At 47.1% G+C, this 25,375-nt stretch overlaps 1 protein-coding gene across 3 annotated transcripts in view; it reads left to right on the top strand.

Moving 5' to 3' along the window:
- Positions 1–25,375, top strand: part of PDE4B (phosphodiesterase 4B) — a 147,226-nt gene that overhangs the window by 1,198 nt on the left and 120,653 nt on the right. For 2 of the 3 annotated variants that reach the window (XM_052666867.1, XM_052666869.1), the window contains exons 2-3: positions 21,093–21,198; positions 23,017–23,252. In XM_052666867.1, the coding sequence (XP_052522827.1) occupies positions 21,157–21,198; positions 23,017–23,252 (278 nt within the window). In that variant the 5' untranslated portion in view covers positions 21,093–21,156. Of the gene's footprint in view, positions 1–12,184; positions 12,203–21,092; positions 21,199–23,016; positions 23,253–25,375 lie in introns of those variants that run through there. The other variant, XM_052666868.1, reaches the window with a different exon arrangement.

Genomic DNA, 25,375 nt, shown 5'->3' with positions numbered 1-25,375 from the left:
GACAAATCTCTGGTTTATAGCTCAGCTGAAACCTAAGCTCTTTAGTACAGAGAGCGCTTTCCTCGCCCGCTATGAAGCACGCTGGCTGCATGCAGCAGATTATTTGCAGTAATTATCTGTTTGTTTCTCGTGTCTGATTTATGTTCGTGATTTATTGATGTGTTACCACGTGCCTGCTCAGGTACTCCCAGTCACACCTCTGTCTTGTTCTACTCCCACCTTGGACGCCTGAGATCCCAGTAAACGGTTTTAATGTAATATTTAAATCTGAGGCTGAGCTAAAATATGAGGTTCGGCCCTGCTTGGCTGCTGCTTCCAAAACCGTGCTGAGGTTGAATCTGCAGCCAGGTACAAGAACTCAAGCTCAGGCTGCTGTGTTGGGGGATGTGGTGGTTCACCAAATCCTGGTTCCATGCTGTATGAATATTTGCAGGTAGGACCCTTTCCTCACTCTGGTAGCAACCAGGGTGCTGCAGATGCAGCCTGCTTTCTTGCTGTGCCCACTCCACCTCGCTGCCCCTCAGCTTGGTGCTTCCCAGCACTGAGCTCCAGCTCCAGCCCCTCCTTATCTGATACTCAGGAGTCTGTCTTATCTCTCAGGAAGCTTTAACAGGTTGGCTGTCTAATCATCCCTGTGAGCAGCAGTCTTACTTTAACGTTACTGCAATCAACTGTCTTCCATATTTAATGTGGGAACTCTGCATGGAGTTGTAAAATCCATCCTTCTGTGGCAGGTTGTAGTGCTGATAACTTACCTGGTTGGGATGACTTGTTTTATCAAACAAACCCGGCCTGGAGTTATTGATGCAGCACAAGATATGGCTGTAGCTCCTCTGGTTTCTCTGTAATAGCACAGTGTGTGCTTATTATAAGTGTGTATTTATTACCTCCAGGAACTTGAGTCTTGCTGACCTGCACTGAAATGCATCTGGTTTGGGGCATTATGTACAAAATGTGCTCAGCAGCTGTGCTGTATTGGGAAGCAGCCTCAGCATCCAGAGACACAGATGGAACTCACTTTCGTGCCACTTCCCTAATGCTGTGCTCATGTGTGGAACAGGCAGCGGGCGATCAGTGCCCGGAAGGGAACAATTAACTTTGTTCCTTAGTTTGACTTCTGTTCTGTGATGTGCAGCTTCCCGTGCTCCTGCAGCACGAGCAGGGTTTGTCAGCTGTTCTTCTGTGTGTGATGTGCTCGTGATTTCAGGTGTTGGATAAATACATGGCATGGATCTGATGCTTTCCATGCGTGGAGAAAAAATAATAACAAAATGGAGTGTAGAGTTGCCTTTATTTGTTTAAATTAAGTGTCCATTGCGCAGAAAATAAAGCGTGCAAGTCTTCGCACCAGCTCCATCAGTAAATGAAACTGTACAATGATGACAGTGGGATAAATATAGCCCCAGCAGATGGAAAAACTATTAGAAAGGCGTAGAACTGATGATGGGAAAGAACTCCCCTAAACTTGAAAGCAAACAAATGTGTCTGCGTACATTAAATATTGCTCCTAAAGCACAGGGATATTAATCTGATGGTATTACTCACGCTCCGTGTTGTGATGGTTTTTATTATTTTTTCTGTATTTCTCTTGCTTTAAAGAGTTGAAATAATTTGTCAGCTTCACTTTCAGGTTCTTGCTGCTGGAATGTTTTGGTTTCAGGCAGTGTGGAGGAATGGTTATTTAGCTGTTGTAGGTAAAACATTTTAACTGCGCTCCTTAATTATGAAAACATTTTCCAACTCTGAAAGCTTGTTTAACATAAAAAAAAGATTGAATTGATAGCATCTCTTTTCTTGCTAAAAATATGCCCGCAAGGCCTGTTTCTCTTTCCCTCTTAGAGCTGTTGCTGTGGCTGTGCAGTCCCGTGGTTCTGCTCTTCTGCAGCCCTTTGTGCAGTCAGGCTGGTCATGAGGATATCCACACACAGGGTGGTGAGGCAGTGGCACAGGCTGCCCAAGGAGGCTGTGGATGCCCCATCCCTGCAGGCATTCAAGGCCAGGCTGGATGTGGCTCTGGGCAGCCTGGGCTGCTGGTTGGTGACCTGCACACAGCAGGGGTTGGAACTGATGAGCGTTGTGCTCCTTTGCAACCCAGGCCATGCTGTGGTTCTATGATCTCTTCCACAGGGCAGTGCCTTAGGGCAGATGGGTGCTATAGAGAAGATAGGCCAAGAACCTTCCTCCTTATCACGCAGGAACAAGCAGGCATGCAGTCGCATTGGTTTGTTTTTCTGAGATACGTAATTAGATTGAAGGACTGTTTGCCAGAGCGTTCTGGAAGCACGGAGCTGACTGCATCCAAAACAATTTCTGTCAATGGCAGGAGTATCCAGAAGTGCACGAAACTTTGCAAATACTAAAGAGACAAATGTGGGGCTTTAGAAAAGATGTAAATGTCTGTCCTTTGTAGCTTAAGCCAGTCCCTGGGATGTGAGGCTCAGAGGGAACTTCCCATGAGAGCAGCTTATCCTGTCTGCCAGCAGCGGAATTTCTTGAGCTTCTGTTGAAGCATCTGGCATCTCTGTCAGTGATGGGAGACAGATTAGGGGATCACGATGGATTAGATCTGTGGCTATTCAGATGCTTAAAAAGTGTGGTTTTGCAAGTCCACGTGTCTGCTCTGAGTTTGACTTTTTTTTCCTGTTTGTGCCTGTAACAACACGCTTTGTGCATGTTGATGTTAAGTCAGGGGTAGAAGGTCCAGAAAAGTCCCATGTAGCTTTTCCCTTGTCTTTCTGTGTTTCCCTTGTCTTTCTATGTGATAAGTTTTGTTTGTGTGTTTCCCCTAAATGATGCAAAGCCTCCACAGCCCAAGCGCAGGTCAGTGCCGTTCACTCCTCTGTTGGTACTGCATAGAGTGAGCTGTGTGATGCTGGAAAAGGAAGTTTGTTTGGGATGGAGTTATAAAGCCCCATAAAACATTTACTGGTGAATCATCAAAGTCTTGAGAGCAAGGTTAAGAGCTGGTGCTTCCCCAAGCAAGTGGCTTGTGATGGGCACTGGGACAGCCCAAGGGGATGGACTGGGTGTGTGGTGTGTGGCCAGGATGGCACGGGGATGATATGGAGTTGCTGTTAATTTCTGAGAGGTCAGGGTGGATTTTGGTGGAGCGAAAGTACCTGAGAGTTTGATACAACACAGCATAAAAAAGCATTGGAAAACAGGTGAGGTCTGCCAGGAGTCCACTTGTCATTTCTTTTTGTTCTGTGTGCAAGTGCTGGCGTAGCGTGTCACTGAAATTAGGGTCAGTTGACTGCTCCTTTCTGTAAGAACTGGCAGCAACAGGGAAGAATGCTTTGGGGAAAAGGCTGGTGAGATTGTGGTTGAAGCCACAGAAGGGGCTGGGGCTGGGTTTCTGAGGCTGGATTTGGCAATGGAAGTTGCCAGCATGCAAAGAAGTGTGATGAATTCTGGTCCTTAAACAGGGATAGCTGGAGCTAAGTAGGCAAAAGGCTTTTTGATGGGCTGAACCTTGCTGAGATGGAATTAAGTTCCAGGTTTCCTGCGATTTGAGGTGCTCGGATGTTCCCCGTTGCCAGCAGCAATTTAGAGACTGCTGAGTCCCAGCAAGGGCACTCTGAGTTTTACAGAGCCTGCCTTCCAAAGGGTGGCATCCAATCCTTGGCACTGCCAAGCCCTTCCTTGCCTTCTTGGCTTTAGCCTTAGGAAGAAGAAACTCAGATGTTCCCTTCTGAGACCTGATTGAGTTTAGCTGTAGCAGTCCTACCTCTGTGGGACGTGCCCTGTTGGGCATTAAGCAGCTTTAGCCCCTGGGGTGTTCTGTCCAGGGCTGGCAGGAAAGATGAGCTTGACCCTAAAGAGCAGCAAGCTTGGTGCATTTTGATACCGTTGATGAACTGAAATCCTTGGTATGATTCTTCAGAAATAGTTCCCTCTCTTTGCATTTGGTTCTCTGAAAACGACAGCTTGAAATTGATCGAGTCTTTTAAAGTTTCTTTTTATAACTGAAACACCAGTTAATTCAAAGGACCTTTCCTTCTCACGCTGTGGAAAGCCTCTGTGATTCTGCTGTTGGCTGACCGAGACATCTCCTAGCGCTTCTGTGTTGCACTGAGCTGTGGGTGATTGGATGAAACACCAGGATTTGTGTGTAGGACGCAGTCTGTCGTGTGTTAAATGAGTTTCTGGAAGCAGCCAAGAGGTGGAGCCCACCAGGGTCCTTTGCAGAGCACTGCAGGAGCTGAGGCGGCTGATGTATTTCTTTCTAGGGGTGGCGTGAATGGGGCCTGGGAGTGGATGGAAGCTCTCCTCAGCGTTTGGTGTTATGCTGCAGGTCTGTGGGAGCACAGGGGTACGAGCTGTGAGATGATGCTTTTGAGAAATACTTCAAATGGCGTTTGCTGACGTACGCTTTGTTTGCAAATAATTGTTGAGAACGTGAAAGTGGCCCTGCTTAGCTGCGAAATAGCTGACACGTGCTCCTTTACTCTCTAATTATGTGCAGCACAGCTGATAATACCCTTACTTTGGCCAGATTATAAGCAGCAGGTTTTTCAGGGGATGGTGGCTGTTTGTGGCTAAAGGCATGTCTTCTAGCTACGTATGGAGCCTCAGCGAGCAGCAGCAGAAGTGAAATGACTGCAGTTAATACATAAGAGGTAATAAAGGAGTGACTGAAAGGGTAACCAGCAGGTACTAATACCCCTTCTAACAAATGTTTTTCAACCTGCACAAACCGGGATACGGATTGTTGGCGTGCAAAATCTATTCCTTCATTACAGACATCACAAGGCATTCCAAACGTGTTGTAAAATAGCATGGTGAGCAGAAGCTTTGCTCTGCAAACAGAACAGCAGGAAGAGTGAGAAGGAAGAAGAGCGGTCATCTAAAACCAATTTAAGGAAACTATCGTAGGACCAGTGGTTGCAAAAGACCTCTAAAATCACCCAGTGCAGCTGTTAACCCATGCCCACCGTGCCCACCAACCGTGTCTGCAGGGCCACATTGAAGGCTGCCAAGAGCCGGGCAGGGAGGGAGAAGGGAGCAGCTGCTTGCTGGGGCTGTAGGGCAGTTCTGAAAGCCACCTCTAGAAGATGACCGTGAGGTCAGGAGATGCTGACCTGTGGCTCCTAAAGCCACAGAGGAGCCCGTCCTGCTGGCGGCGTTGTGCAGGCAGCAGTCAGCTGGAGTGGCTGTGCATCTTTTACAGCTTTAGAGAAGCTGCAGGAGATTGAGTGTGAGCTCAGCGCCAGGATTTCCTTCTCAGTATTCTTTTAAGTGTTTTTCTTTTCTAACGGTGTTTGTAAACACGTAAACAAGTAGAACCTTTTCTTTGCTAGAATAAATAACCGTGCTGTTTCCATTTTTGCTTTGTGCCTGAGGTCCCGAGCACACTTGATATCGCTGACAGACACCAGAAGCAAATCCAGATAATGAGGCTGTGCTGCACCTGCAGGTCTGGGTGCTGCTGGAGCCGCAGTGCTCCCTCTCTGACATAAAGGATTGAGTTTGGGGCATAGACTGTGAAATGCACATAAAAAGGGAAGAACTCTCTTGACAGGGAAGCCCGTGCTACTCTTCTTGCTGCTTGACAGATTTGAACGTCTGAGTGGTGCTGATGGATGTGGATTGGGTGCTTCCTACCTGCACGATGGGCACCTGCTGAAAAATGTTTTCAGAGCTTTGGGTGATGTAATGGTGTAACAGTACTACGCTCTGAAAAATACGTTTTTGCCATTGATTTTCGTTTCATTCATGCTTTTGTAGTTCAGTAATGGCTTGAGGAAGCAATAGGCTGCATACTGCTTGAATGCATTGCACCAGAAGAACCTTCTGAAGTTGCCAGAGCTCTTGTTAAATATGAAAGATAAATCGGGAGTGAAGCTCCTTGCAACAGGGATGCTTTCAAGAGTGCTTATAAATAGTGTGAAAACGGGGACTTCAGGAAGAGAGGAGCCTGAAATGATTAATCCCTGCTAGTAATCACTGCTGAAACTACGAGCCCAAGTAAGAAAGAGAAAATGATTCAATCTCACAAGAGCTCTCGACAAGAAAATAAGTATAAAACATATGGAAACCTTCAGGGTGAAGCTATGCTGTTTGATGGGATTCTGTTCAAAGAAAATGCTATTCCTACGATGCACACTGTGCTCAGGAGTGCTAATCACAAATCTCACACTGCCTGTGTGTGGTGCAGCATCTAAACCCACTGCTACCTATTTTGGTCGTACCCCTGGAGGAGAAGGGATCTGTACGTATCACATCTATAGTCACTAGAGACATCAGCTTGGGGAATGGACGCCAAAATAGCTCGAGGTTCTCAGTTTTTCCTCTGAAAAGGGCTACTGGTGTTCTGGGTTCACAGTGACACCAGCTATTCTGGGATGGGAGGCAAGAGAACATTTTGAACCAGGCTGTTAAGTATTCCTTTGTGAGCTCGGATTCAGCTTCTTCCAGAAGCTGTTATCGCTGGAGTATGTAGGGTACATCTTATGGGATTCGGGGAGGAGAGCAGGGATCTCAGCCCAGCATCTTTGGAGCTCGTTAGGTGTCTGCAGGGAGTCCTACCCCCAGGTTTTCATGAGGAATTCTTGCTTGAGGCAGCACAAAAGCAGAATGTCATCAGGGAGATCTGGACAAATGCGCCGCTGTGCTAACAATTAGCATGCTGCCATGATAATTCCCCTCCCCACTTCTTCCTCAACTGCGCAGGGTTGGGAAGAAATATGAGTTTTCTTTTTCTCCATTTTCTATTTTCTTTCTGAAATGAATTCAGACATTTCCATGATGAATCTCCACCACTGAACTTTCCTCATGAGTTTGGTGCGTATGTAACCAGTCCTGAGCTTTACATTTCTCTTTCAGAAGTGCATCTGCTTCCCTGACACCCCGTGCCTGTACCATTGGTGTACCATTGGTGCTGTACCTGCTGTCTGACCGATGCTCCCCTGCTCTGGAGGTGAATTGGGACGCTCTGCTTTTCCACATTTTTCCTTCATTTTTGTTAATTTCTGCACTTTTTGAAGGAGCCAAAGGACTGTTTTTCAAGCAGCTTGCGGTCACTGGTGTATCAATTCAATTATAAACTGCAGACTTTAATTGCCTTTTCTCAGGAAGGAGGAAGAAAGCAGCGTTCAAATGAAATCAAGCATAAGAGCTATAAAAATAAATACTTGTTTACCTATTGCTTAATGTGCTTCTGGAGCCTGTTGGCAAATTCATGGGAAAACATTCATTTATTAAAGGCGAGGAATAATCAGATCACAGGGAGGCAGGCAGCTGGTTCCTTAGTCATCCACTCTAAGTGTAAAAGTATTTCACGCGAGTGCCAGTCTGTGTGTAGCAGTCTGGAACTGCCCTGCTGGCTGCTGCCACGTAACCTGGTTGTAAGGGAAATTAATTGCTCAGCTCTGTTGTGTGCACTGAGAGACTGGAGGCACCGGGTAAGAGAAAGTTAAGGGTTTGTTTGGGCTGATGGGAAAATAGAGAGGCTTTCTAAGCAATCGCCTGTAGAGTTTGCACCCATCAGAAGAAATCTTTGTCAGCTTTGGCTTAGTGAAATATTGCTTCTCCTCTGAGATTGGAGTGGTGCTGCTGTGGGGTTTGCTCGTTGTTCGCATTACTGGCAGGGACTGATGGCAGCTGCATGTCTGTGTGAGCTGCCTCACTTTATTTCTACAGCAGGGAACAAGCAGAGGACTCCTTGTGGAATCCTCTCCGTGGGATGGCTCCAGCACTGCATGCCTCTGTGCCTGCATGAGCACACATCCTCCTTCCCCATTCACACAAGGGTAGCGGTGGTGATGTTCCTCCTGCAGTGCTTGTCTGTTTAAGAAACCCCTCTTCTGTGCTGGGGTTGAGCACCTCGAGTGTGCTGCTTAGCAGTGTCCAAACTGCACAGGAATGGTGAGCTGCAACAGCACTTTCTGTGCTGGAGCTGTGGTGCTGTTGGCTCCAGGCTCATCTTTCTGCAGTCTGCTTGCACAGAGTAGGCTGGGCAGCCTCGGAGTCTCACATGTGTTTATTCAGTGCCCTTTTTAAAAGGTTGATCCCAGCCAGATACAAAGACCAGGTTGTACAGTAGTGCAGGGGGCTGTTCTACACGGAGGCATCTGTGCATCTCCCAGTTTGAAATCAACGCTGTGCAAATGCTAGCTGTTGCATTGCTGGACGAGTTGTTCAGTACCTTACAGCACTCTGAGCACTGCAGATCTTTCCAGGCTGAAAATTAGCTGAGCATTTGGGAAGAAAGCATCTTGAGGTCTACCTGCATCTTCTTGGAGACTTGGCAGCCGCATCTCCAGGATAAATACGTATGTAGCGTTGTTGCTGAGCACATTCATCCTGCTTCTACTTTTTATGCCACTTACTCTGGGTTCTAGACAACAGATCTTTTTTTTCATGAAAGCTTATGCTTTTCAGGAAGCCAAGCCAATTTTGTTTGTTGTTACTGATACTGTGTCTGGGAGCAAGCAAGTTGCATGTAAATCAATGCTGCAAAGTGCAGGCATGTGCATGCACAGCTGCTTCACTGTGCTTTTGTACTTCAGGCATATATTTTGATGTTTTTAAAGTATGGTTGCAATAATAAATTCTAAAAGGATACTTGGAGGTATCTAGTGAGTGTGCTTTGTAATCAGGGCAATTAAGTTCAAGGAAATGAGGAATTTGAAATAAAAAAATAAATTGCAAACAATGTAAAATCACTTCCCTTGTTCTCGTACTCATCATTGCATACTTGATGATTAAAATGTAGTCCATCATGTTTTCACACTAAATATAAGCAGCTCTTATTATCACTCCCATGATGACTGTTTTCTTAAATTTAAAATATCTAGAGAAGGATTTTTTCCCTGTGGGAAGTCTGAGGGATCCGATCAGCTTTGCTTTTTCTGCAGAGGAGGTGAAAGGAGTGTTCTCCATATGTCTGTGGGGTTAAAATTATCCTGCACGGTGTGCCTCTGCAGATCAGTGCAGTTCTGCGCTCCAGAGCTAAAATGGAGAAATCTAAATGGAGAAAGGAGCATGACGACTTCGTTCCTGAGACGTTCAGGCTGTAGGAAGTTGGGGCTGTCTGCAGGACTCCGTCGTCCCCATGCTCGTGGTTTGGCCTTTTTAAAGTAGGATCCTTTTTTCAGCAAGCAGTAGATTATTTAAAAAAAAAAAAAAGTGTAAGGTAATATTTTAATTTCCACTTGAGTGCCTGGATCCCATCCAAGACTTCTGTCCAAGCACTGCAGCCACTGGTGATGGCAGCAGGCTGTGAAGCCAGGTGCAGCAGCTGGTGTCCCTGCGTGCCCAGCAGCGGTATCTGCCCGTGCTGCAGAGGAAGGAGCAGAGCAGCTGATATCTCACCTGGGATGGACGTACAGCAACGCGTAGCAAATGCTGACTGCTGTAAGTGCCCCTCTATATGTCTGGACTTTGATTTTCACTCTTTTGCAGCCCATCATGCTGCCAATGGCTGGTGGTCGCCTTGCAGTCTGCCACTGGCTCGCTGTCCTTTGAAAGTGGTGGGGCTCTGCAGCTCAGAGCCTGCGTTGGCTCAGCGCAGTGTGGATGCGGTGTGGCAGCAGGTCAGGGCCATCTGTCCCCTGCCACCACTCCGTGTCCTCTGCTGCTGCCTGGCCAGCTTCCCTCCCTGGGCCTGTACAGCCTTCCTGTGCTGGGCACGGGGCACAGTCACCGCTTTACTCCTCCGCTCCTGTGCGGCTGGGTTGGGGTTTGCCTCGTGGTTCTGATGTTTCCTGCTGTTTGCAGTAGCAGAGATTGCCCATTCATACCCTGAGGCTGTGGAAGGTAACCTCATAAATGAGATTCCGACTGCTGCTCTGCTTGTGCTTTCTGTAGTTTGGCTTGCCAAGTGCTTGGCTTTTTCTTTGGGGATATATTATAAATGCATTCAGCCAGGTTACAGGCTGTTCTGTGCGTAGAACTTTGTATTTACTGCAGAAATGCAGCTGAGGTACAGCTTGCTCAGATTTATTAGAGGCATCTTATTTGGTTACAGGAAAAAAACCCACAGTATTTCTTTCTTTTCAGAGTTCTCAGAAGAGGGAATATGGGCATTTCCTTATCTCAGTGGAAGGAGATTCATGGGGGAGCACCTGAGCGTTGGAGTTAGGAATGCAGAAGCCTTCTGAAAGCAGAAGAGAAGCTATCATACAGTGCCTCCTCCAGAAGCCAGAACGAACAGATTAAACTGATTGTAATTAATAGCATCAAGAAGAAATCCATTAAGTTGTTATAGTAACTGGGAAGCTCAGGTTTGAGATGTATGATCCAAGTGACTCAGCTGAGAAGGGGGAAGGGATGCAGAGCCCTGGTGGCTGCATGCTGCCTGGGGTCTGCTCTGTGTCCTAACCTAGGGAAGCTCTGTCCCAGGCACTGCTGTGTTCAGATTCACAGCAAACCCTGAGTTGGTCCACATGAAGGACAGTTATCCATTCTGCTCTATGTGCTGCAAAAACATGTGTTTTTCTTGTTGGACATCCACGGGGCAATGCCTATCTGTGCAGCATCTATGCCCGTGTTGTCTGGAGGTGCTTGAAAGTTGGCATAAGTCACCCCAAAGAGGTGGTAGTGGTGGCAGTGCCAGGTGGTTCTGAGAGCCTTCCTGATAAGGGCAGCGATGGGTTCCTGCCCCACAGCACCTCATTTTGGGAAGGCCCTGCCAGGAGTGGGGCTGTGGCTACAGTGAGTTCAAAACAAGTCACTTGTTTCCTGTGAGTTCTTCGTGTATCTTTGACTTGACTTTGAGTCAGTGTGGGAAAGGATTGTTGTATTGCCTTACCTATGTGCTTCATTATTTGCACTTGTATTCCATACACATAGGGCAGAACTGCTACTAGAAGGTACATGAGTGCAATTTGTGGGACAGGATGGCCGAGGGGCAGAGTGCAGACATGTGGGATGCTGCTTGCAGCCTGCTGTGAAGGTGGGTGTTATTGCTGTGATCTGCCTGATTCTGGTTCTGTGTAAGGAATTAATAAACCTTTGGAATAGCCAAGGCTCGCTATGTCACGATGTGATTCGCGTGACTGTGTGTAGCTTCTGCATTTAGAACAAAGAAGTTGCTGCGGAACAATTAAGTACATAATGGAATTTCTAAACCTAGCAGTAATTTGGTGGTGAGGAGGTTTGTGGTCTTCATAAAATATTTGGGTAATATATTGCAACTGGGTGCATCTGTTCAGTTAAAACCAAGGATTTGGAAGCCTTGTTGCTTCTATGTAAAAATCAGATTTATTTAACATATAATAACACACAGAAAACCCTCAGATACAAGTGAGAAGCTGGCTGTGATGGACAAGCTGTGCAGAGTTCTTGGTGTGATTTGCGTGCAGGCTGGTTTCTCACCTGGCCTTGTGTTGTGGTGCCTTGTGGTTCACGTGGAATCCCCATGCTGCAGGCAGGCATTCATTGCCAGTCAGGTGGGAGGATATCCAGCTGTTTGATCTGTGGTCCACGTTCACCCCTTTGCCCATCAGCAATCAAGGCTGAGGTAATCATAGAATCAGTAAGGCTGCTAAAGACTTGCAGGATCCCCAAGCCCAGCCCACCCCCACTGTGCCTGCGTTCCTCAGTGCCACATCTCCACAGTGCTTAGAAAATAAATGCACATGTATTAGGCTGTGCAGAGATGAGAGATGAGTATACAGTTGCTTCAGAGGCCCCAGGGCAGAGCTTTGACCCCCACTTGTGCAGCATGAGGGTCTCGCATCGCCACTGTGCAGAGGTAGTAAGAACAAGGTGAAAAGCTGATGCCTTTCTTTTCATTCTTTAACAACACAATTTTCCAAACAGTAAAAAGAGCTGTTGATCTTTGCTTTACATTTTGCAGGGAGGTTAATCCCTGTTTTAAAATCCATTGAGCAATTGCATGCCGCTGTTCTGCCGGGCGCCCTTTGCCTTTCAGGAGGGTAATGCTGAAGGCCAGGCGCTGCTCCTGCAGCGAGCATCCCTGAGCTGGGCGCTGTGGAGCGACTGGTGGGGCCCTAGGAAGGCATGGATCCTGTTAGCCTGCTATTCATCTTCGAAAATCCTTCCCTTCTTTTCTTACAGCGAATTAAAGAAAAGGAGAGGAAGCATGAAAATGGCAGTAGCTTTCTTTGTTGGCTCACAAAGCACTGTTTCCCTGAGCAGCGGTGGAAGCCTCGGGTTGCCTTCCAGGGCCGTGAACACTTGGTGCCTTTGAAGGTTTTTCCATGCTGGAGAGGTGTCTAGAGGGCACGTACAGGAGGTACGTTGCCATGGAAATTACCTCTGTGTGGCTGAAGTGTGGCTGTTGTGGTTCCACTTAGAGATGCAGAACCACCCCAGCCCTCTCCACGGGCTCCTCCTGCAGTATTCAGGTGGTCCTGCTTGCATTGCATGGCTCCAACCTGTCATGCTGCTCGTACAGGTTAGGATAGGGCAGTCTTGCTTGTCCTGCTCAGAAGGAAAGTGCGCTTTGCCATCCAGAGAAAGGAACACATTTTACTTTTACTTTTTTTTTTCCTGAGTAAAGCACATCATCCAAAAAAAAAGAAAAAAAAGAGGAAACCTTTCAGAAATGTTAGGCCATCCTCGTGACTTACAGCATTTGGGAGGCTGCTGTCTTGTGATCTAAAAAGGTCAGTTGGTGTCTGCGTCAATGCTGCTGTTTTGACTTTTTTGCATGGGAATGAGTAACTCCAGATCTTCTGCTCCAGGGTGAGCTTAGTTCACAAGGATGCTAAGGATGCTGTGCTGAGAACAGGGTATTTTGTTTCTGCAATGCCCGCACAGGAGCTCAGGCTTGATTGTCGGTGGCCAGCAGTGATACCTGTTTTAAGAGAGCTGTATATTTCAAGGACAATATTTTACCTCATTGCTGCAAAGGTGAGCGACTGCCTTTTGCCCCCAGATTTTCCAGTCTTACTGAAAGAGCAGTACTGACTGCAGGCTGCTGCTCAGCAGCGAGGCAGTGTCTCTTTGCAGTTCCCTTTGCAGTGTTAGTGCTGAACGATTTGGACAGAAGAGCCTGAATTTTCCTGGTGACACACAGAGGAGGAGTGGCACAAAGCTTGGCCCTGTCAAGTGCCACCTCTGGAGCAGGGAGTGCTGCAGGAGAGGTCGCCGAGCCGCGCTGCTCGTTAATTGAGCTCTTTGAAGTACTTGGATTTCATCAGAACTTTCTAAAGTATGTGGCACGAGGCAGACACTGAGTGTTGGAAGTGCCACCCCACGTCATTAAGGAGTTGGGAGTTTGAAATAAGGAGGGGGGGAGTTGGGGAAATTACAGTGAGAACGTGGAGGAAAATGCTGGTGGTGTGACTTTCACCTAACAATAAGAGCGCTTGATTTCTGAGAACACTGCAGAGCTATTCTTTCATTTTAAAAGTGCCAATAAGTCCAGCCTGAAACCTGGAAAAACACAAATATTTTCCCAACAAACCAAATATCATAGATACGGAATGCAACAAAATAGCAGTGAGATAAAGGAACAGGGACATCTGCTGAAGTACAATCCTGGAATGATAAAGCTCAGCGTTCTTCTAAATCGGGCTTTATGAGACCTCTTGGTACAAAGAAGTTGTTGGGAATATGAAAACGTCATAGATGTCTCCTGGAGTGTAAGGGGTGAAGTGTTGCAGCAGGAGCTGCTGCAGGCAGTGGCTGGGAGCACACGTGTGGTTTGCAGGTTGCTGGAGCCTTTGCATTCCTTCTTGTTTCTCCCAGGGAAGAATGGCTGTAATGCAGCTGCTAGACTGGCACGCTGTGGATATGTCATGTTGATATGGATATGTTTGGGGTGGCTTTCCACTCAGACAGCACATGGCTGCTCTGTTGACATCCTTACCCCTCTTTGTGTGGCATCATGCTGCTTCTCATTTTGGTGTTTCTGTGTCCTGAGGTTCTGCCACTGATGCATCACTGTTAGTTGTGAGGCCGCTCCTGGAGGCTTTCTGATAGTTTCATCCCTTCCCTTCCCTCAGTGATGAGAACAGAAGAAAGCAGCTTTTCATCTTGCAGGCTGCACTGAGAATATCTCATTGCAATTCTTGGGGCTGCAAACTGAGACCCTGGGCAAGGCAGGCTGTGAGAGGCTGCTTCCCAAGGACAAATGCTACAGTGCCCTCATTCCACTGCTTTACTTTTTAATTGCAGTTGCTCCAACGGAGCTTGGCCTCTTCTCCTTGTGCAGCCTAGCTCATTCCCTACCATAGGCACTCAGGCAAGCCAGGGGGAGTCAGCAGCAGCCTGATTTACTCATGGGCTTGTTCTGACAGTGGGTTTGTAGGGGCTGGACAGGCAGAAGGTTTCCTTGTGGAGCAGCAGTGTGGCATATCACAGAATCACAGAATGGCCTAGGATGGAAGGGACTCAAGGATGATGAATCTCCAACCCCCCAGCCACATGCAGGGCCACCAAACTCCACATTTCACAGCAGCCCAGGCTGCCCAGGGCCCCATCCAACCTGGCCTTGAACACCTCCAGGGATGGACGGGGCATCACAGCCTCTCTGGGCAGCTGTTCCAGCACCTCACCACGTTCATAGTAAAGAACTTAACGTACATGGCGTTAGCATCAGAGCTTAGCATACATCAGGTTTGCATTGACTCTGCAGTGCTGTTGCAGTAACGTCCATGTTAGTGCTCCAAGTGCCAGGCTTTGCCTCTGCAGTGAGACTGCAAGTTTATTTTTAGTTGCTCTCTGTTTCTGTAGGGAAAGGGGACTTTGTGAAAACTGGAGCCATTTGCTGAGCCACGTGTCCTCCAGAGTGAGAGCTGTGTGTCAGACGCATGTAGACATGAGTTTTGGAAAGCATTTGGCTCTCCTGGCAAGCCCCAAAGCCTGCATTTAAACAGCTTCTTTGGTTCTAGAGAAACAACTGCGCTGCTTCTGAAATCTCAGGATTGAGCTGGTTTTGAATGAACGGTAAACAGGGGGGTTAGAAGTGGGTTGTCTTCCCTGGTCTATGCACAGCAGCTGGCGTGCCCCTGGTGCAGCACTGTGCTGTGTCTGCTCCATGCCTGCTCTGCTGTGGCAGCTGTGTGGCTCTGGGGCAGTGCCTGGCCTTCCCTCCACGCCTCTATGGCCCTGGGGGGCTGTGGGTTGGTGGCTGCGGTGCTGCTGGTGTGTGCTAAGCCCAGGGAGGAGGTGGCTGAAAACTTGGCTCTGCTGTGGGTGTGTGGCTGTTTTTCTGTGGGGGTTGATGTGTATGTTCTGGTTCGTCTTAAAAAGTTTATATATATGGTGCATGGTAATTGAGAGTGGCTCTTCCTGTATTTAATAACAGGGTCATAACAGCTACTCCTGCACAAAATCTGTGATCTAAAAAAATAAACTCGTTGTTTTTCACCAACAGCAATGATGCTGCAGACAGGCAGAGCTGCTAGAAACAATACATGAGTCTGAATAGATGCTGTTATCCCAGAAGTAGCCTCATTTTGTACTCATGTAACAGCACAGAGAGGTCATGGACTCTTTCTCCTTCCTTGAACTCCTCATGGCATTGCCTTTATGTGCAGTCTACAGTACAGTTTATGAAAATGCAATTTATCAGCTGCAGAATGCTTTCTGGTGCTGGGAGGATGCAGACAGAGAAGAGAGCATGTGGTGGCTGCTGGATCTGGGTGCTGGCTTTGCTTTTATTTTTTTTAATGTCTCTGATAAGAAAAGCTTATTATTCTTCTCCTTGTTACCAGCACAGCAGCAATTGCTGTCATTTGCCACAGAATCAGTTTTGCACCAGGCCATTAGCTTGCTCTGGAGGTGCTGTTTCACTTGGAGCCGGTGCCTGCTTCAGCTGCAGCATCTCCCCATACCTGTAGGCTCCATTTGCACTCACCAGCTGCTCAGCAGGCCATGACTGCTGGCACAACACAGGGTGCAGGACAAGCAGAGCAGAAGGAGCAGGCGAGCAGCTGCAGCAGGCTGTGAGCCTCTCTCCTGCACCACGCGCAGGCTGGGGGGATGCTGCTCCCTGGGCTCCTGGCAGTTCTTGAAGATGCTTCAGACTTGGTGAATTGATGGTTGGACTTGATGATCTCAGAGGTCTTTTCCAACCTTAGTGATTCCATGATTCTCCTTCAGCTCTTGCTCTGCACTGCGTATGCAGTTGACGTTTCTGCTCTCCTTGGCAAGTCCTCTCCTTTGCAGGTCTCATTCAGCACCAGTTTTCCAGGGACACTTTGCAATTCTGATTTTGCACTAGTACAAGAGTAGCAGAGATGTGCCCTTGTCGAGGTGCTCTTTCTTTCTAGGCTCGGTTGTGCAGCTCTCTGCAGGCTCCAGCACTCTCAGCAGGGCAACCCTGCTTGCATGCTGCCTGACCTGGGCTCTCTTGAGCTGCAGGGGGAGGGGAGCACCCCCAGGGCTTTAGAACTCTTGTCACTGAAGCAATGGTGTTGGAGTTGAGGAGAGCAAGGAGTACATCAGTGACGTGGGGCAGGTGCTGTGTGCTGGTGATGCAGGGATGTCCTGTGCTGCTGGCTATCTGCAAGGCTAAGGGAACAACACTCCTTTTTCTGACACCCTGTTTTTTGGTTTGCTTTTTTTCTATGTATTTTTAAATGAACATAGCTTTTTTTTTTTTTCTTTAAAGCGTAATTAATAATCATTCTGTGTTCTCTGAGTGCTCAGCTGCAGCCCGAGGAGTGGGAGGCTCTGCTTGTCATTGGCACAGGAACAAGGAAGGTACGCAGTGTGTCTTTTAATAGCACGACCTTGGCAGTCCTGGATGCTCCGGGTACCACCAGCAAACTGCAGCCTTTGTCACGGCCCTGGCTGTTTCTAAATGAATTGACTTTGACCACAAGAGTAGACAAAGGGTTTGGGAAATACAATTTTGAAGTCATTAATCTGGTTAAAAGGAAAAAAATAATAGGATAGGTAGTCTTGGTAGCTCTTTGCTCTGCTTGGGCTCTATTTCTGGGATGAACCCTCGTGGTTATTCTCAGCTCCAGTGATTAAGTTGCCAGAGAGAAGATGAGTCTTTGCAATCCGCTTAACCGCAGCGATATGGCAGTAAGCGACCTCCTAATGAACATTAAGGTGCTGTGGTAATAAGGATAATTTCCCCGGTGGTAACACGGGGGCAGGGAAGTTATTGCAGGTTCTTTACTTGCAGCATCGTCCTTCTGGCAGGACTTTCTCAAATATCTGCATGGGATATCATCTGTACAGCGTTTCCTTTTGATAGTGAAAGAATTGGTAAAGCTTATCAGTTGCTGATAAATCTGCAGTTTTGTTGCATTGCAATTGCAGTACAAAGTACAAAGGCTGTGGCCTTGCCTTGCTGTGGGTCCTGGGTCATCACGGGGCTGCTTTATTAAAAGGCAAAGCTGTCACTGGTGTCACTGCTAGTGATATCTCAACTTGCTTTTACCTAACGTTAGGTCCACGTAAGGTTTATTTTTCTCCCAGGAACGCTGTGCTGTATCCAGATCTGAAGTACAAGCCCATGTGCTTCGTCTGGGAGGAGCAGGTGTGGGATTATTGCATTCTTTGGTGACTGTCACCCCGTGTTGCCCTGTCTGTCTGTGTCACCCGGTCTATTTGTGTGGCCCTATGAAGTTCGGATGATCTCTGCAGAGAATTGGGTTGTTTGAATGTGATTTGAGCTCACAAATGATGCAGTTATCTGTACGATCAGATAAACTCCTTCATGGTAGCCCTTTCCTTTGCAAGGCTTCCTATTCAGTCAGCATTCCATTGCTGGTCTTATCTCTGACCGTCTCCAGGTTCTGCAGGACCTGTCAGGGTCAGTGTTGGGCTGCTGGCACGAATGCAGTGCTGGTGACACGTGTGCTCTTGGAAGCACTGCTGGAGCTGGATGGAAGGGGCACAGCACTGCCTAGGCTACCAGGGGCCCTCATCTCCTGCAGTTTGGTTTCTGGTCTCTCAATCTTTGCCTCTTGCCCTCTTGAAAAAGGGAAGCAGCCGGATGAACAGCCCTGCTTGCCAGAACCTGTCTCTGATCCAAAGCTCTAGCGCAGCGTGAGCAGCAGAGAAGTGATCTTCCTGGCCCTGCTCATCCGTGCGTCCAGGAGGAGAGGCTGCTCTGCCTGTCACCTGAATGGGGGGGAAAGCAGTGGCACGGTGAAATGTGTGCCTGGAACTGCAAATCAAAGCAGTTTGCGCATTGAGATGCACTTTAGAAATTTCTTTAAATAGTGGGTTTTGTGCTGGATGAGTTGAACAGCTATTTTTAAGTGTGCGTAGGAAAAGCAGACTTTATCACATGCAGCCCTGTAGTTTTATCCCCGGCGCTGTCGGTTGCCAGCACTGAACCCTGCTGTTAATTCACACCCTCAGTATAAGGCTTCACCACCCTGAAATCATGGGAGCATTTGTTGTCATTGTCAAACAGCGTGGTCAGCCAGCACAGCACTCAGGTGTAAGAACTAGGTCAGCTCAGTTGGAGCAGAGATCTCGTACCCTGCCTGGCACACATGCTGCCCACATGGATTGGACCCAGCCACAGCACTGAAAGCCTGCAACCCAAAACCTGCTGCAGAACCTTGCTGCTCGTAGGCGTTCCCTGCTGGCCACACGAAGCCCACTGGGATGCCGTCTCTTTTTGGGTAATGTGGGTAGAAGAGAGAAGCCCTTTGCCTGTGACAGAAGATGGCATGAATTAGAAAATGCACCTGGCAGAAAGGAATTCTGATGTAGCCTCTGTGGGGTGAGGAATTTGCATTGTTTTACTTGTTTTCCTTCCCACCCCCCAGATCTTCGTCCAACGTATCAGAAACACATAAGAAAAGAATGGCTTGGAGTTTAACAGCAGTTTTAGCCATGGCTAATGGAAGCCTTAGGATTTTCTTGGTGGCCTTTTCAGAAATGCAGTCCGCATTAAGAGTTATTTTTTAAAAAAATCACGCGTTATTTCCAGTGTTCTGCTTAAGCTTGCTCTGACAAATGGATAAATAGTTATAAAGGAAAGGACGTTGTGGTGTAAGGGGTTCCACACAGTCTGCTTGTCCACGTGGTCCATCCCTCCGCATCTCCCCAGTGTCAGTTCTGATCCCAGTGTTCAGCAAAGTTGCACACAGCTTTGGACTGTCTTTCAAAATGTCTCTTGGATTTTGTTTCCCAAAGATGTTTTCCTTGGTCTATTTCTTTTTCGCTCTCTTTTCCTGCTGCTGTGTTACTTCTCTGCTATGCTGAGCTAGGTGGTCTCGTGCTGTTTCTCACTGGTGCTTCCACGAGGGGCACAGTGGGTTGGGGCTGCACCTGGGGATTTTAGAGCTCTTTTCCCACCTCTGGGATTCCTATGTCTTCCTTCAGAACGTGAAGGATTCTTCATCACCGGTATAAATGCTGTGAGCTGTTTGGTTTATCGCCACTCGTATCTGAGCTATTTGTAGTTGTATTAGACTTCCTGAATGGCATAGCCCACCAAGTGTTAACAGTCCTTCCTTTTAGCTTGGCAGCCCAAAGACCTGTGCCTTGTTGGCATCCTTCTGCCTGCACAGGAGACCCATCTTTCAGCCTGCAGGCTTGTACTTATCATAGAATCATCCAGGTTGGAAAAGACATCTGAGATCGCCAAGCCCAGCCCCAGCCCACCCCCACCATGCCTTCAGACCACGTCCAAGAAGCACTGTATGAAGCTGCACCCTGCTTCGTTCTGCTGCTTAGGAGCTGCTTCCTCCTTTTATTCTTTCTCAGGAATTTTATCTGTATGCTGTGGAGGAATGCATATTTTTGGCAGCAAGTAGTCACGCCAGAATTGATCTCCCTAGTCTGTGAATTCATGCCGCTGTCGCTGTCATCTTTACCCGTGTCTCATCTCATTTGCTCTCTGTCCACTGTCATTTTGGGATTCTTTTTATAACACGGCTGTTTAGCTTCTCACCATTGTTGAAGATGGATTAAAATCGTTCCATTTATTCTGCAGTTCTGTTCTGCTTTGCAGTGTGACTACTAGGCGACTAATAGGCTGTGAGCCTCAGAGATGTTTCTGTGCAGCTTCTCCTGACCAGCCAGCAGGCTGCCCAGCCTTTACTTCTCACTCCTTGAGGCTCAACATCAGCCAGCTCTGGGCACCTCAGCCTGCCCCAGCTTTTGGCCCTCAGGGCCTCTCTCAGGGATGGAGCACAGCCCTGTGTGCTGCACTGCTGCAGGCTGTGTGTGCCTGGCAGGGCTGCAGGGCTCCTGGCTTTGGCTGCCGTGGGAGCAGGCGTGCGTGGATGTCGGAGCCTGGGGAAACACAAACAGCACAGGTGCCAGGGCTGCCGTGAGATGGCTCTGGCTCTGGCACTGGCATTGTGCGAGGGCTCTGCTCCGCAGGCGGCCTGGGCTGCCTTCTGCTCTCCTGAGCCTGCAGTGTAGTGCGGCCAGATGAGCTGAACGCAGCTCAGACTCCCCGGTGTGTCACAGTGGATGCCGTGTTACAAGCCCCCAAAGCATATCCCACTGCACAGCTTTGTGTGGGGGCTTCAGCAGCAAACCCCAAGCAGGGCCCTGCTGCAGCCCCTCGGAGCAGGACAGAGCGCCTTGTCTGCATGCTGAGTGGCACAGCAGGGAAAGAAAAGGAAAACCTTCAGTGTTCTTGTTGTGCAACTTGCAGCACAGCCTTTTGGTGAGCAGTAAAACCCCAGGAGCAGAGCAGAGGGCTGGGAGCACTGGGTTTGCTCCCTCCCTGTGCTGCTGTCCCCTGCTGCCACCTGGGTGCTCGGTGGGAACAGTGGCTGTGTTGCTGTGTGTGCCAGAGTGGCAAGAAGTAATGGCCATGAGCTGTGATTTGAGTTTAGAATCGCATACAAATGCAATTGCTTTTCTGAATTACAGTTTTTCAGTCTGGCTTCTATCAGAGCCAGCTCAAGCCTTTTTCTGTGTATCTGGAAAGGGTTCAGTTAAAGAAAATCCCTCGTAAGTGGAACCTGCTAGCTTTGATCCCGTATTCCTATGTGTGTTTCAATCTTGCTTAGATTGCAGAGCCTTGTGAACACCAATTACGTTTCACATGATTTTACTAGGTGTTAAATTGCCCGTTCCCTAATAGAGAGCTACACTTGCCCAACATCGGCTGCCAGGTGTTAAGGTGGGAGTGATCAGCAAGTTACAAACCAGCTGTGATACCAGCAGCTAGCTACCTGCTTTGTTACCCAAAACGGGTTGGCATTCAAAACTAAAGCTGCAGCTGTTCTTTCTTTCAGGCTGCTCGTCTGGAGAAGTTGAATTGAACGAGTTCTTGTAGTGGGGAGCACTTTAATCTCAATAATGAAGAAAAGCCGCAGTGTCATGGCAGTGACTGCAGATGAGGTACTTTTCTTCAAAAACGTGTTGTGCTTTTTCCAATACTCTGTGAAAGTAAGGTCAGAAGTCTCTTTTGTCTTTGTATCAGCTGGTTTTGCTCCAGTGACTCGTTGATTTTCTTAGAGTTGTTTGCAGTTCATGCATTAAGCAGTAAATAAAACAAACACACTGTGAATTCTGAAGAGTTTCTTCTTTGCTCAGTGTTATAATGGTAGGTGAGAGCCTGGACATTCCTATGTCTTAGGAAACTCTGTTCTGGATCCCCTGTCTGTGCATGTGCTGCACTTGTATCCTTAATAGCTTCTATGCATACGAGTTCAGCATCTCTTGCTGTGGTAGTTGCCGAGCATCTAATGCGATGATGCATGTTATTCCATTACTATGCTTGTTAATCGTCATCATGATCTTCTATTAATTAAAAGCCAGTTCCCATTCTCTGGAGAAATGCATCAGTTTGTAATGATGGCGTGATAACTACAACATTAATTGCCTTGCTTGTCACAGCTGGGGCCCTCCAAAAATGGAAAACCACAGAAATGTATGTGGAAATACAGGGGAGGAGTAGAGCTTAAGAGCATCCTGCAGCACTCCTGCAGCAGCTGAGTGATTCTTTTACATTCTTAGAGCATATGTTGTGTTGCTTTGCAGTCAGTTTGCCTGCACCTGCTGGTAGGGCTGCCACAGTCCACTCAGTCTTTGCTGATAACGAAAACAGACACCTGACATCTAATGAGAACTTAAGAAATGTGCAGCAGTGTGTTCTAAGTGATAACAAAACAACCGAAGTCTCAAAAAATTATTAATAAAGGCCGGTGAAGTGAGACCTTCCACAGAACCCCTTTCTGGGGTTTTTAGGAGTGTTTTGTCTGGATTTGTGCTGTTTAAGAGCAGGGTTTGAATCTGAAGCTCTCTGGCCTATTTTTGGAAGTACAGCAGATCAAATATTTCAACTTCTGCCTGGATGATTTTGATGCTTTAGTAACTGTGAATCTGTACCAGCACGCCCTGAAGGACCTAAGGAGTCATTATGGAAACTTCACCAATCATTTATTTTTCAAAGCTCAGAAGAGTGGGGACAACAGGGAAGAGATCAAAATTCAGAAGCAGGCAGAAGAGTAAAAATGTAGAGGTTGCCACATATCTGCACACCTACTGTAATCACCCTTCAGCTTCAATCACTGCACAGTGCAGATATAGTCTCATTGGAATTGAGCAGTTCTGTTGGGCTAGCTGAACTCTACAAGAACAATACAAGCAGCCTTCTTGCAGTGCTCTTCTTGGAAAGGCTGACAACCAGTTCTCTGATCACAGGGGCATAGAAAGAAGTAGAAACTCGCAGAGGAACAGAGACTTTCTTTTGGAAAGGACAGGCTTAGGCCAGGTAGCCTCGCTGGAAGTTCTCTCAGAGTTAGCTGATGGTTTGGCATGTATCCAAACTCAGTGTTTTTGTGACCTTTCTTTGCCTGGTGAGCCGTCACAAAAACAAGAGGCAAACCAAAATGTTTGTGCTGTGGAGAGGAATCTTGTGAAAGATGTTGAGTGGGATATTACCAGAAAAAGTTCATGTCACCAAAGTGACCTGGATGGTTCAGCTAGGTTAGAACTGGGCTGAATTTAGCTTGGACATGTTGCAAATGGATTTTCAAGTTCATTCACAACTTGATAAAACAGCGCAATGCAGTGCAGTCAAACTCTGCCAGGATTTTTATCCAGTTATGCTTTGTGAGTAGCTGTACCTGTAATACAAAACAATTGCATGTAGTTTATTCTTGTGGAGGAAACCATTTGTTGTCTGCAGAACTTCAGTGGCTTTTCTCTTTGCAGAATGCTCTGGATTACCTGGAGTGTGGGCTGAGCAAGTCCTACAGTACTTCCAGCCATGCTCTGGGCATAGACCTCTGGAGAGGAAGAAGGTGCTGTTCTGGCAACCTGCAGTTACCACCACTGTCCCAAAGACAAACAGAGAAAGCGAGGACACCTGACAGAGACATCGTCTGTAGGCCAACAACTCTGCCCTTGTTGGCACCTCCAAGTATTGCAATCACCACTTACCAAGACTGGTAGGTTATTTTCCTTTGCTACAACCCTCGTGCTGTTGTTTATTTGGGGACTGTTGTTACTTGCTGGTGTTTTGTTGTTTGTTCTTTTGTTTGTGATGGTGGTATTGTTTTTTTTTCTTTCTTTCTGAAAGGCACTAAATAATGTATTAATTTATTAGAATTGTTAATAATAATTTATTAGAATGTGTATCAGCTGATGCATCGTGGAGTGACCTTTACAGAGTAATTGTTTGTCCTTTTGGAAACTCTGCTTATGTTGCAGACCTCTTTTGTTCACTTTTGTGCATCTCCAGGAAACTTCTGTGCTGTAACTTCTGATTCTGGAGAAGGGATTTGTGTTATTAGCTGTTCACCCACAGAAGAGTTTAAGATGGTGTAGAACTCTTCTGTGACAGATCCAGGCCTTGGCTTCTGGGCTATTTTCTGTCCAGGTGTTAAGAAGAGAGTTTCTTTGTTAGGAAAAGGCATTTAAGTCTAATGTTAAGCTCAAGAAAAGTCCCAAAGAAGCTATGGGAGTGCTGATTAAAGGGGGCAGGGGAATGCAGAGTGTTGAGTTCCAAAACAAAAACTGAATTTTAAGTGTAAAAGCAAGGGAAATTCATCTGGAGGCAGGGAGGGGAAGACAAGCTGCAAGTGGTCATGTTCTGGAATTGCAATGGTGGAGTTTGATGGCAATATAAAGCAAGAAGTCCAGCTTGCCATATGATTCTTGCAGTGGCATTGCAGTGTGCTGTGAATGTTGTCCTCTCAGCTTCACGTTTCAGTAGCACTTTGGGTTCAAGGTTTTACGTGCTCTGCTCTCGATTTTGTTTGCTGCTGCAAGGTGTATTCACTTCATTATTTCATAGTCTGAATCTGGTTTTAGCTTCTGTTAAGCTCAGCACTCAGTCTTCAAGTCCAGCATTGCAATTTGCATTTGAAAAATGGTAGAGGACATCTTAAATTGATTTGTTACGGTACTTTAAAAATGATGCACTTAATGTAGATGAGATACAGAAATCAAAGAGGAATTAGCAGGGGCTTGTGTTCAATATTTGCATTTAATTACTGTGAATAAAGTTAATAAGAAGAGTTTGTAATTTCAGATGGATAGCCCGTGGTTGGTTGGCTCACCTCTTATGAGCACGTTAAGAATGTTCTCTTTCATGTGTGTGCAACAATTTGTAATCCTGTCTACAAGGCAATGTGGAGTCTATTCATAACGTGCAGTTCTGTAACGTTGGTCTTTGTATAAACCTTCATCCATGACTTAAAAAACTGCAAGTAGGAGCAGTGAATTGATGATTAGCTTCATCACAACACAAGAGGGCAATGCTGTTCCTCTCTTCCATCACAGGAGAGTCAGTACAAGGGAATGGTGTCACAGGTGGCACGTTCTGGAACAGCACACCAGTCAGAGAGAAAGCACTTTTCAGTGGCACTCAGCTTACTCCTTTATTGTTATTAATCAATAAGCAGTTGGCTTCTGACTAATTAATTTCAGCTCCTGTATTGGGGTACAGTCCTGTGTGACATACGCCCCGGAGGCAGCTTACATTTATGTAAGTCCACTCTGCGTCGTCGTGTTGGAACAGCTTTGGGATGATGTGGGCATTAAGAGACTCAGTGAGAGGGCACTAAAGTGATAGGAAAATTTCAGTGTGATAAACATAAAGCGATGTGTGTGAGCATGAAAGAATGGTAACTGCAAAATATGTTACTGCTCAGGAACAAGATCCTGGGAGCAGGAGAGAAGTCCGACGGCTTGGCACGTTCATGCATGTTAGTGGTGGAATAAAGCACATCAAAAGTTAAGGGTTGGAAGGAAAAGTGGAGGATAAAGTAAGCAACAGTGGGACCCTGTGGTAAGAACCCATTATTCAGCCAAATCTGGATACAGTGGATGGTTCTGGCCTGTTTCTGTTTCCCAAGGTACGGTCTGGCTGTAGCTTGCAGGGGATGAGTTTGTAGGTGCTGTTATAGAGGTGAATTTAATGTAGCGTGCAATGAGAAACCCTGCTCTAAGTTTAAAGGTCAGGGACATCTGGGGTTTGCACAACTAAAATGCTTAAATAATGTAGGGCCCAGATTTGGGCTTTCTGTCAGATAAATCTTATGCATCTGCTGTAATTTTTTTTAACATT

This window comes from Tympanuchus pallidicinctus, unplaced genomic scaffold (genome assembly GCF_026119805.1).
Source record: "Tympanuchus pallidicinctus isolate F22 unplaced genomic scaffold, pur_lepc_1.0 scaffold7, whole genome shotgun sequence".
NCBI lineage: Eukaryota > Metazoa > Chordata > Aves > Galliformes > Phasianidae > Tympanuchus > Tympanuchus pallidicinctus.
This window is presented reverse-complemented; position numbering and strand designations above follow the sequence as displayed.